The sequence below is a fragment of the Triticum aestivum genome, chromosome 5B, assembly GCF_018294505.1.
Source record: "Triticum aestivum cultivar Chinese Spring chromosome 5B, IWGSC CS RefSeq v2.1, whole genome shotgun sequence".
Classification (NCBI taxonomy): Eukaryota; Viridiplantae; Streptophyta; class Magnoliopsida; order Poales; family Poaceae; genus Triticum; species Triticum aestivum.
In genome coordinates this window covers 649,598,586-649,610,743 of record NC_057807.1, presented here as the reverse complement: position 1 = coordinate 649,610,743, position 12,158 = coordinate 649,598,586, and the positions used below count along the sequence as shown (strand labels likewise).

At 46.8% G+C, this 12,158-nt stretch overlaps 2 protein-coding genes across 2 annotated transcripts; one reads left to right on the top strand and one right to left on the bottom strand.

Annotated features, from left to right (window-relative positions):
- Positions 1–308: 308 nt before the first annotated feature.
- On the top strand, positions 309–5,283 carry LOC123113897 (triacylglycerol lipase SDP1). The gene is made up of 4 exons (XM_044535214.1): positions 309–1,609; positions 2,490–3,356; positions 3,817–3,960; positions 4,057–5,283. The coding sequence occupies exons 1-4, from the start codon at positions 1,055–1,057 to the stop codon at positions 5,047–5,049; spliced, it is 2,559 nt and encodes an 852-aa protein (XP_044391149.1). The 5' UTR covers positions 309–1,054; the 3' UTR covers positions 5,050–5,283.
- Positions 5,284–5,442: 159 nt separating this feature from the next.
- Positions 5,443–7,398, bottom strand: LOC123113898 (zerumbone synthase). The gene is made up of 2 exons (XM_044535215.1): positions 7,188–7,398; positions 5,443–6,518 (listed from the first exon to the last, which is right to left on the bottom strand). Exons 1-2 carry the CDS (start codon positions 7,238–7,240, stop codon positions 5,717–5,719), a joined length of 855 nt encoding a protein of 284 aa, XP_044391150.1. The 5' UTR covers positions 7,241–7,398; the 3' UTR covers positions 5,443–5,716.
- Between the last annotated feature and the right edge of the window lie 4,760 nt (positions 7,399–12,158).

Below are 12,158 nucleotides of genomic sequence, written 5' to 3'. Positions count from 1 at the left end.
TTGATCAAACATAGACAACAGTTGACTTTTTAAAAAACTAATACACCTTATATTTAGGAACGGAGGAAGTATAATTAAGGAAAGAAAACATTCCGAACCCCCCTTCAACTTAAGATATACTACTAGTCGGCTCAAAAAGAAACTTAAGATATACACTACTACTACTACTAGTACAGTAGTACTATTTTTCAGGTGCGCGTGTCGGTGTACTCCTACCGTAGTCCACAGCCACCACTGTGCTTTGTCGATACGGGCACGACTCATTGGGTCACGGCCACTTTCCCGATTTCTTCCTTCTCGTTGCGGCCTCCGACGTCCTCCCCGCCCCCACCCAACTGCTTCCCGCGAAAGCAACGAACCCATCATCATCAAATCCGGCGACCGATCCGTCATCCTCCTCCTCGCGGTCGCGGCGCCATTAAAATTCCTCCCACTCCCATTCCCCCCAGCTCCCGTATCCCGCAGCTACAGCTAGCTGGAGGATTTTGCGTCCACGCCTGCCCCACTCCTCGCCCAGTCCCAGTCCCAGTCCCCTTCACTTCCACGCGAAGAAGATTTTATATTCCTGCATAATCTCCCAGGCGATCCGATTTCCCGTACTGGAAGCTTGCGCGGAGTAGTTTCTCCATTTTCAACTGGGTTTTTATTGCTTCGCTTCTTCTTTCCCCCACGCTTCCTCCTCCTCGACGCCAGGCCGTGATCGAGATCGCGCGACCACGGTGCTTATTTAGGTCGCCGGCAGGGGTCGTTCATCCGGCAGTTCAGCCGGCGCCGCTGGCTCGAAATCCGATCCTTTTAGCTCGGTTTCGCGTCGCCGCGAGGCTCTCCGTCGTCGATTGGCTTGTCCGCTTCACGTAAAGATCAGTTTTTGCTTTGCTGCCGGGAGTGGGTTGGTCAACACGATTTGGGGACTTTTTACAGTCGAACAAAGGCTGCTTCTGCTGATAATCCAAGCTCGCTTTTTCTACCGAGCTCAGCTGGAGATTAAAATCGAGCTGGAGTTTTCCAGTTTCTGACCTCGCCGGAATCCCCGAGTGACCTCATTCAGCCGTCAATGGAGGAATCCGGGGAGGCGAGCATCGGGCCCTTCAGGATCGGCCCGTCGACGCTCCTCGGCCGGGGCGCCGCGCTCCGGGTGCTCCTGCTCAGCTCGCTGTGGCGCCTGCGGGCCCGCGCGCGCACCGCGACGCGCGCCGCGCTCTCGCGTGCGCGCGGGGCCGCGCTGCCGGTGGCGGCGTCCTGGCTGCACCTCAGGAACACCCACGGCGTGCTCCTCGCGGTCGTGCTCCTCGGGCTGCTCCTCAGGAAGCTCTCCGGGGCGCGGTCGCGGCTGGCGCTGGCGCGCCGGCGTCAGCTCTGCAAGAGCGCGATGCGGTACGCGGGGGCGTACGAGGAGTGGGTGCGCGCCGCCAAGGTGCTCGACAGAATGTCTGACCAGGTCAACGAGTCGGACTTCTACGACGTGGAGCTCATCGGGAGCAGGCTCGACGAGCTCCGGCGGCGGAGGGAGGAGGGGTCGCTCCGGGACGTGGTCTTCTGCATGCGCGGCGATCTCGTCAGGAACTTGGGGAACATGTGTAATCCTGAGCTGCACAAAGGCAGGTTGGAGGTATTTGACATAATAGCACCTCTCATTCTTTTTTGTCTGTTCTGTTACAAGATGTTTTTCTATACCAAGGTTGTGGTAAATGGCTAGATTTAGAAAGTATAGGAATCAATTGTCTCATTCTTATGATTCTCAAATAGCCGGCTATAGCCCCACTATAGCTCTGCTATAGCTGTTTGAGCATGTTGCCGCTAAATGATTTCATGTACAATTTGCCGCTATAGCCCAGCTATAGCTGTTTTTAAGGGTTGCCGCTATATGCCATAGCCCGCTATTTAAAACAGTTAATATGCATATATGTTGGGTCATTTCATTCTTATTCTCCAGTATCTAAATATGCATTCTCATTCTTTTTTGTCTGTTCTATTACAGGATGTTTTTCTATACCAAGGTTGTGGTAAATGTCTAGATTTAGGAAGTGTAGGAATCAATTGTCTCATTCTTCTGATTCTCCATTATCTAAATATGCATATATGTTGGGTCATTGCATTCTTATTCTCCAGTATCTAAATATGCATTCGTTTATTCTTAGTATCTATGCCGAAGGCATTTTCATATGTTATAGTTGGTTCCTATAATAAGTTAGCTAAGAGTTTCTATGTTACAAACCTATAACAAGGTTTATTACTGTTTTCAACTGAAAATTATGCACTGTCAAGTGCTGAAATAACTATACTGTCTTCCATTTTTTTAGTATCTATGCCGAAGGCGTTTTCAAATTTTATAGTTGTTTGTATAAAACAGAGTTGGCTAAGTGTTTCTATGTTACAAACCTATAACAAGGTTTATTACTGTTTTCAACTCAAAATTATGCATTTGTTAAATGTTCAGTTAACTATACTATCTTCCATTCTGGTTACACGGTTGATATATTGTGATGCAGGTGCCTAGACTTATAAAAGATTTCATTGATGAGGTTTCAACTCAATTGAAAATGGTGTGTGAATCTGATACGGATGAGTTGCTTTTGGAAGAGAAGCTTGCCTTTGTTCAGGAAACCAGACATGCCTTTGGAAGGACTGCGCTACTCTTAAGTGGGGGTGCTTCACTGGGTTCATTCCATGTGGGTGTAGTGAAAACTTTGGTCGAGCATAGGCTTCTGCCTCGTATAGTAGCAGGATCGAGTGTTGGTTCCATTATATGCTCAATTGTCGCAACCCGAACGTGGCCTGAGATTGAGAGCTTCTTCATAGACTCACTACAGATCTTAAAGTTCTTTGATAGGATAGGTGGAGTTTTTGCTGTTACGAAACGGGTTATGACTTATGGTGCACTTCATGACATCAGCCAGATGCAAAGGCTTTTGAGGGATCTCACAAGTAACTTAACATTTCAAGAGGCTTACGACATAACTGGCCGTGTTCTTGGGGTCACTGTTTGCTCTCCTAGAAAGAATGAGCCACCTCGCTGCCTCAACTACCTGACATCACCACATGTTGTCATTTGGAGTGCTGTAACTGCCTCTTGTGCATTCCCGGGCCTCTTTGAAGCTCAGGAGTTGATGGCAAAGGATAGATTTGGCCACATAGTTCCCTTCCACGCGCCCTTTGCCACAGATCCAGAACAGGGTCCTGGAGCATCAAAGCGCCGGTGGAGGGACGGAAGTCTGGAGATGGATTTGCCAATGATGCAACTGAAGGAGTTGTTCAATGTAAACCATTTCATTGTGAGCCAAACTAATCCACACATCTCTCCACTCCTCAGAATGAAGGAGATCGTCAGAGCTTATGGAGGCCGCTTTGCAGGAAAGGTTTGTTTCTGACCTTTAGGTTCATAGTTTGTGTGTGGTGTATCTTAGCACTCAGGCCTGTAGCTCTTTTTGCAAGTAATTTAGGATTGTTATCCTGCTCGTTGAATAGTAGTTCATCATTTCCCTGCACAATAAAAAATGCTCACCATCTTCCGATGTGTTGCTGCGCAATGCATAACTGTCTACCAGATATCATATGCACTATCTGGTAGCACTGAAGGGCCCATCGTTGGACGGGTTGCTGTTATTATTTGACGGGAGGACATCTACATAATGTTCTGTAGCAAATACATCTGCACTTATTTGCAAGAAGAAAGAAAAGAACACCTGCGCCTATTTTATCTAACAACTTTGTTATTGTGATTCCATGTCTTACTGAACACTAGACACTGCAATCTCTTCCAAATTGCAGTTCATACCTGTTGCATTACCAGGTCTAATTCTGATATAATTTGTATAGCTCGCTCGTCTTGCTGAGATGGAGGTGAAGTATCGATGTAACCAAGTTCTGGAAATTGGCCTCCCACTAGGAGGACTTGCAAAGTTGTTTGCTCAGGATTGGGAGGGTGATGTCACCATGGTTATGCCAGCAACAGTAGCTCAGGTACCTTTGTTAATATTATCTTCATAGCTTGTATAGGTAATGCTGGTCCTGTGGATTCAAAATGCTTACCTTATATTACATCTTTCGAATTTGCAGTACTTGAAGATTATACAAAACCCGACATATCCAGAACTCCAAATGGCTGCCAACCAGGGTCGCAGGTGCACATGGGAGAAGATCTCTGCGATCAGAGCAAACTGTGCAATTGAACTTGCATTGGATGAATCCATAGCAGCCCTCAACCACAAACGAAGGCTAAGAAGAAGCATTGAAAGGGCAGCAGCTTCTTCCCAGGGATATACCGACAGTGTTCGACTCAAAACACCAAGGAGGGTGCCATCATGGAGCTGCATCAGCCGAGAGAATTCGTCAGGATCTCTCTCGGAAGATCACTTCGCGGCCGCCATCTCATCCAATCACCAAGGTACTATTCGAGTGGATGGTGCACCGCACACGTCTCATCATGTTCGTCAGAGGTCACACGATGGAAGTGAGAGTGAATCAGAGACCATCGACTTAAACTCATGGACCAGGAGTGGTGGGCCTCTGATGAGGACTTCATCAGCTGACCAGTTCATCAACTTTATCCAGAATCTCGAGATTGAGTCCGAGTTCGATGGGGTTCATACAATAGAGGGTGGCAATGCAGGTATTTTCACAGGACCCACATTTTCCAGAGATCCATATCCAACCAATATTTCCAGAGCTACCACACCAGACGGTCCAGATAGATGCACAGAAATTTCTGAAGCAGAGCCATGCAATAACACAAGCATTGCCGTGTCTGAAGGAGATTTGCTGCAGCCTGGGAGGACTACCAACGGGATTCTACTTAATTTTGTCAGAAGAGAAGACCTGATTGCTCGGCATAACGGCGATGCTGACGTGGCCGAGAGCTCCTTACCTGAAGCATATGTGGACAGAACACATTCAGAATCAGGTGACGCCATCTCAGCTGCTTCTGACAGCTCTGAAGATAACAAAGATGTCGCTGACTCGGACAATCCCTCGGTTTCTCATACAGATTTTGTAACTCCGCCTCAACCCTCTGTTGACGACAACGCAGATGGTAGGCTAGATTTTAAATAATTCTTAATGGTTCATTGCAGCAGCAATGATGTACATGATAATTGCAGTGTCTATTTAGAGAGCACTGCTGACAGCAGCAATGATGTACTTATACGATAATTGCAGTGTCTATTTAGAGAGGACTGCTGACAGCAGCATATCTGTTGTGTGGTGTCATGTAGTGATTGATACTGATGATACATTGATAGAAGCCTTTCTTGGCGTCGACTTAAATGAAATTTAGTGTTTGTTGTACCACAGGCCCTACCTGTCAAGATTCTTCTGAACTAGACACGCATTATAACAGCTCTGGGAATCCATTTCTGTACACACATTCAGTTATCATATACACGCACAAAAATTCTAAGAAAATCATATATGAATTATGAACTAATAGGGTTTCCAACTCAAATGTTGAAGCTCACTGATTTCTACTATTTCGCAGATATACTGCCACAGAAGTCTTTATGAAACTCTTAACTGAATGTTACACAAGGTCCTAACACACCCAACAGGTTCAACAGAGTAATATCAATAATAATCAAGACTGTCCTTAAGCACTAATATAGAATAATTATCCAATTTTACACATGATCACCCACCTTATTGACATGCTAACACAGGCAAATCAGAAATGGTACTCAAATGCTTTCAGATACCAAGTAACAAATGCAGCTAAAGACTTCAACTAGTCCTCAAACGCCTTCAGGTTGCCATTCACGGAGGTGAATCCGCCGTCGACCACGAGGTTGAGCGCGCTGATGTACCTCGCCTCGTCGCTCGCCAGGTAGAGCACCGCCTCGGCGACATCCTTCGGCAGCAGATCAACACCTTTCAGGTTTGCCTCACTGCCAACAAAGGCCAGGAAGTCCCTCACTGCATCACCCTTCTGCTCTCCTTGGGGTAAATGCGGCATGGAGAGCGCTGTGGGCACGGCGTAGGGGGACACGCAGTTCACCCGTATGCCATGCCTCCCCAGCTCCAATGCCACACTCTTGGTGAGACCCACCACCGCGTGCTTCGACGCGGTGTATGCGTGAGGCCCCATCCCTCCAATGACACTGGCAACACTCGCCAACGACACAATGGATCCCTTCTTGTTCGGGATCATGACACGCGCCGCGTGCTTCATGCCGAGAAGCATGCCGTGCACGTTGATGTCGAACACCTTCTTGACATCAGCAAAGTCGAGGTTCCGGATATCGGTAACCTTGTCGCCTGTAATGCCGGCATTGTTGACCATGATGTCGAGGGTGCCAAACTTCCCAGCCGCCGCATCGACGGCCCGGCTTATGTCCTCCTCCACGGTGACGTCGCAGTGCACGAACAGGACATCGGGGTCGCCTCCGAGGGAGTCGCGGAGCTGCTGCCCGGCTTCATCCTGGATGTCCGCTATGCCAACCTTGGCGCCGTGCTGTCTGAAGAGGCGGACGATGGCTTCGCCGATACCGGAGGCGCCGCCGGTAACCAGCGCAACCTTTCCTTCCAACCTTTGGTTAGAGAAAAGCAAAGCAGTCAAATTCACAGCAAGCAAGCATAGTAACAATGATGGAATTCAGTAGCATGAATTAGTAATTCTGTTCAAAATCTTAGTCCTGGTATGCATTAAACAACCATGGCTCTACTATTATCCACATGAGCCCCCATTGTAATGCAACCCATCACCATCACTTGTACTAACAAACTTGAAGCCTAATGTTTCTGCTCCACACTGTCAAAAGCAGCGCAGGAAGCACAGAGCATCGGCATTTCATTTCTTGCTCTAGCTTTCCGACGGAGCATCAAGGCGTGCGTCATCCCTTATGCAACATGCGGCATCAATTTTTTGAATCTACTGCAGAAACCTTGCCCTGCCTTTTCTGCAGTATGTAACCTGAACTCCTGAAGAAAAAGACACGGACACTGCAGTAAACGCGTGCTTCTGAGCCCTGGAGCAAAGCAGAGCAGAGCAGAGAAGCGATGCAGCCAGTGGCAGCCAAACTGCAGGGGCCTCTCGCATAACGCGAGCCGCGCCATTGCAGGGCCATTGGGCATCTAAAACGGCGCCAGTTGGCTTCGATCCGGGCAGGATCGAGCCCCTGCCGCGACAGATCATGACGAACCCGGCGGCGACCGGGGGAAAGGGAGGAAGAGGGAGGAGGAGGTGAGCACGCACGCACCGCGGCGCTGGAGTGGAGGACGAGGAGGAGCTGCCGCCGGCGGCGGCCGACATCGTCTCGGGAGTGGAGCTCCGGCTTCGTCGCCGGCCCGGGCGTCGTGGGGAGAGAGGCAGACGCAGAGGCAGAGCGTGAGAGCTTCCACTGAATAATGCTCTTGCTGGTGGAGTGTGCGCTGTGAGATGCGATGCCCTAAATACAGTATGTGTTGTTGACTAAGGAAGAGTAATTAGTAGTACTACTACAGTTAATATACGGTACACGTGGCTTCACGTGAGCTCCTGCTGGTGCGCTGCGTACCGCCAGATAGTGGGAAGAGCCCTTGAGCTGTGAGCTAATTAGACATCAGGACCTGGGTGCTTCGGACGGCCGGACCACACGAGCTGCGTCCTGCAAATACCGGTGAGCTCAGGGCGTTCCTTGGCGTATTTCACGTAGCAATCATCAGGCGGCGGACCGACCGCCCAGCGACGTTACCGACCTGTGACGGCCACCGGAGATATGGTCGGTGAGAGCGCAAATAGTGGGAGGCGCAGCCGTGTCGCACGGCCGCTCACGGCAGATCAGATCGGAGGCAGGTGTTGCCGCCACACCAGGCCCACCCTCCGATGTTGACTTCGCCATGGCTGCTTTGCTCGTTCGTTTCCTGGATGATGACTAATCATCTTTTTCTTGTTTGTTTGTTTTCGAACTCGGGAATGATGGCTCATCTTCCTCACTAGTTTTTTCTCCAACTCGGAAATGATGACAGCATTATTTATATGCGTATGGTCGACGTCCACCACCACGACGACGATAGTAACAATATTAATATTTCTGCTTGGTTCATACACCACGGTAATCGTGAGCTCCGAGTTTGACGGACGCTGTGAATTATGCGTCACAAATTGTAGTGTCGAATACATAGTAGAATAAAAATTCAAATGTATAGCTTCTATGACATGTGGCTCGTACATTATTGGTTTAGCTGACAAAAAGATTAAACAACGAGACTCCTCATCGAATTTTACTAAAAAAGGCCACAGTTCTATAAAGTATGACAAACAAAAAAGACACAACATGTAGCTAAACCCAGAGGCATACATGTGACTACCGGAATCAACAACACGCACGCAGAACAAGCATGACGAAACACGCATATGTGAGCTCCATAAATTTCATACAGTGAAGATACTCCAAGTTCCACGGATAGAACGTTGCACCGAGGAGCAAGCTAGAATAGAATCAATTGCATATCCTCCTAAACAAAAAAATTCCACCCATGAACTCGGGCAAACGCCTCACCCAACACCTTGGTCTTCAACACTCCGGCCTCTTCTTATGTCTTGACTTTCCTACAATATGCTTCAATATTTGTGAAAATAGTAGAGATTGGAAACAACTACAGTCAAAACATCAGGATTTTTTTTATCAAAGCACGCCTTGTTTCCGGTCTTCCAAACAGTCCAGGAAATAGTCCCCCCCTCCCCCCTCCCTCATTAACACCAGATGTCTCTGTCTTCTGATGAAGGAGTGCATACATTGCCCCAACATATCTATGACCCTATCAGGAGGTCTAGTCAGATCAATCGCACAAACATCTACTTGCCAAACAAATTTAGCCAAGCTACACTAGAGCATACGATGATCCACACTCTCCTTGGTACCACAAAGGTGCACTCATTGACATTCCAGCCTCTCCTTATCTTTGTTCAAAGTGCTATTTTTTTTTACAATTCAACAATTAGATCACTTTATCTTTTTGTCACACAACTCCATCTCATGAACGAACTTCTTCAACTCCTCCCATCGCTCCCAATATTCTCCTTGCAAGCATCTTCTAAAACTAAAACAACCCGAACCAGAGTCTTTCACAAACTTAACAGTGACCTGCTTAGTCAAAGTAATGTTGAAGATCCTAGGAGAGCGCAAGAAAGTTCTTTTCTCCCAACCGAACATCTTCCCATGACAAGGTTTTAGCACCATCACCAGCCACCATTCTGGTCAAGCTGGCAAAGGTATCTTTCACCTCCATCAAATGCCCCGCCGCCCAACGAGAGCAGTCAAATGCTGATTAGAAAGGTACTTTCTATATAACAACTCTTGTCACATACCCTCATAATTCTCAAGAATCCATGATCATTTCATCAACAATCACTTATTCATGACCTCCAAATCCAAAATTCCAAGTCCTCTGCAGCTTTTTGGCATGCATACAACATGCCAATGGACCAGATGGTACTTTATTGTCATGTGTCTCTTGCCAAACCATCCTAGCTCTACTAACATTCATAGGCTTAAGTGCACCTTTAGGAGCCTCCAGATATGACAACATAAAGAGATGAACGCTGCTAAGGCATGAGTTAACTAAAGTGACCTATCTCTAATAGGCAACAAATTTCCAACCCATATATAGCCATTAACTTCTCAATCTTCTCCTCATTAGGATCCCACTTCGAGTTACTTAGTCTCTTAGTATCCATAGGGAGCCCCAAATACTTCATAGGCAACGAGCCAATTGCAAGTGAAGATCTCTTTTTAATTCTGTAGTCTAAGCTCAACATCTCCCAAACAAAAGATCTCACTTTTGTGAAAGTTAATTTTTAATCCAGACAACTACTAAAAAACACAAAATACATACTTCGGATTTCTAGCTTCCTCGAGACTATCCTCTAGCAGAGATATATTATCATATGCATTAGGGTGGGCATGCCATCATTGATCAGATGGGGCACTAAACGAGAAATCAAACCGTGATCTTGAGCTCTCTTGACCGAAATGGCCAAACCATCAGCAATGATATTGAACAGCAAAGGAGACAAGGGGTGTCGGTGTCAAAACCGACAGATCTTGAGTAGGGGGGCCCGAGCTGTTAGATCGGATAGATGGGTAACAAGAGAAGAACACACGAGGACTTTACCCAGGTTTGGGCCCTTTCTATGGAGGTAAAACCCTACATCATGCTCTTGTTTATATCATGAAGGTGTCGAAGTACAAAGTCGATCTACCTCGAGATCGTAAGTTGTGGTCTAAACCCTAAGGGTACGATGACTGGGTGTATGGATGGATCACCTCTACGAACTAAACCTCCTAGTTTATATAAGAAACATGGGTATCTAGGGGTACACATGGTCAATTGCCATCTAAATATTTACATGCCAAATATAGCCGAATATGCTTGAAGTACATGCCAAGTCTTCGGTCACCGCACTCTAAAGGCCTCCAGAGTCTTGCTTCCTCAGTGGGCTCGCAGTCCGGCCCATACATTTGTCCGGCGGGGGTAGGAACCCCTAGTCTAGGACACAATCAAGGGGTCTCCTTATCTTACTCTTTAGAATTAGGGAAATAAGGTCCAACTTGATCATTAACTCTCATAACAACTCTACCACCTCAAACCAGTATCATCACCCAATCGCACCAAAACCTTTAGCTTGCATCATATGGTAAAGGAAAGGCCTACACTTAGGGCATGTTTGGATCTTTGCTAGCTTCACAGGATAGCTAGCCTCTCGAGAAGCTACATGCCTCCAGCTTTTGTCGGGAGTAGGATGTGTTCTCAGCTCTGAGCAGCTCCTCTCCATTAGCATTGGCTGGCATCCCACAAAGGGAGCTTAGCGCCCAATTTGGTGGCTCGTAGTGAGAGTAAAACTGTTCGAGGAGAGGAAAATGTTTCGAGGATGGCACTTCGGAAGGGCATTCCCATGTAATTTCGACCAACTTCATCTTCTCGTTTTCACGAAGCCGTGCTTCCGCTGCTCTAGAAATTTGCATCGTGGGCTGCTCTTTCTCCAGGAATAGGCTTCTCGGAGTTGGATCATTCGGCTGGCTTCTCGCGGCTATTTCTGGAAGCTGTATCGTCAAAGGGTCTGAACGGGGCCTTAACCTTGTCATAAGTCTTCTCAAATTCAATTTTGAGAAGTAGACTAGATGTCTTGGTTGCTTAAAGATCATGCATGATGTCGCTTGAAGCTACGTCGATTTTTTCCCCAAAGAGGAAGGGATGATGCAGCACAGCGGTGGTAGGTATTTCCCTCAGATATGAAACCAAGGTTATCGAACCAGTAGGAGAACCAAGAAACACAACGTAAATAGCCCTTGCACACAAATAACAACAACTCGCAACCCGACGTGTTAAAGGGGTTGTCAATCCCTTTCGGGGCTACGGCGCCTCAAGATTGGCAAAGAACGTCAGGTAAATTCGTAGATGGGATAAATAGATCGCGGAACAAATAAATTGCAGCAAGGTATTTTTGTATTTTTTTAATTTAATAGATCTGAAAATAAACGCAAGGAAGAAGTAGATTGCAAGGAAAATATATGAGAAAGAAGACCCGGGGGCCGTAGGTTTCACTAGTGGCTTCTCTCGAGAAAAATAGCAAATGGTGGGTGAACAAATTACTATTGGGCAATTGATAGAACTTCAAATAATCATGACGATATCCAGGCAATGATCATTAGGGATGAAAATGGAGTGGAAACTTTTCGTTTTTCTGGAGGAAAAATGGAAACAGAGAGGAAATATGAAAACGGAAACGAAAATTTCCAAAACGGAAGTGGAAATGGAATCTTTTGTGCGGAAACGGAAACAAAAATGGAACGGTGTTTTCCGGTGGAACATGCATGGAAACGGAACTTCCCGTTTCCGTGAACATGGAATTTCTGTTTTTACTATAGACCTATAGCTGCTTTATAGCCCAACCACCAAAGAGAACACAATGACACAGTTAGTAGAATGGATCTGAGGCCCAACTTGCACTACCACACATGTACTCAGCTTGACGCAATTGTCCGGTACTAATACAATAGTATGCTAAGTTGCTAACATAATGATATTATTTTGTAGCCATGTTAACAACTCATTTTTTTGTGTATTTCTCTATGATTCAAGGGGTTTTTAAGTTCCGATCAATGCATATTTCTGTTTCCGTGTCCGCTTTGTATTCGCTCTGTGTCCGTTTTCGGTAGTATCTGTTTCCGTATTCATTTCCGAGGTTT

Bases quoted from the DNA above. Each gene is read 5' to 3' on its own strand.
- LOC123113898 (XM_044535215.1), bottom strand. From the start codon at position 7,240: ATGTCGGCCGCCGCCGGCGGCAGCTCCTCCTCGTCCTCCACTCCAGCG. The intron at 6,519-7,187 runs GTGCGTGCGTGC...CTCTAACCAAAG, and splicing joins TCCTCCACTCCAGCGCCGCG to GTTGGAAGGAAAGGTTGCGC.
- LOC123113897 (XM_044535214.1), top strand. From the start codon at position 1,055: ATGGAGGAATCCGGGGAGGCGAGCATCGGGCCCTTCAGGATCGGCCCG. The intron at 1,610-2,489 runs GTATTTGACATA...ATTGTGATGCAG, and splicing joins TGCACAAAGGCAGGTTGGAG to GTGCCTAGACTTATAAAAGA. The intron at 3,961-4,056 runs GTACCTTTGTTA...TCGAATTTGCAG, and splicing joins TGCCAGCAACAGTAGCTCAG to TACTTGAAGATTATACAAAA.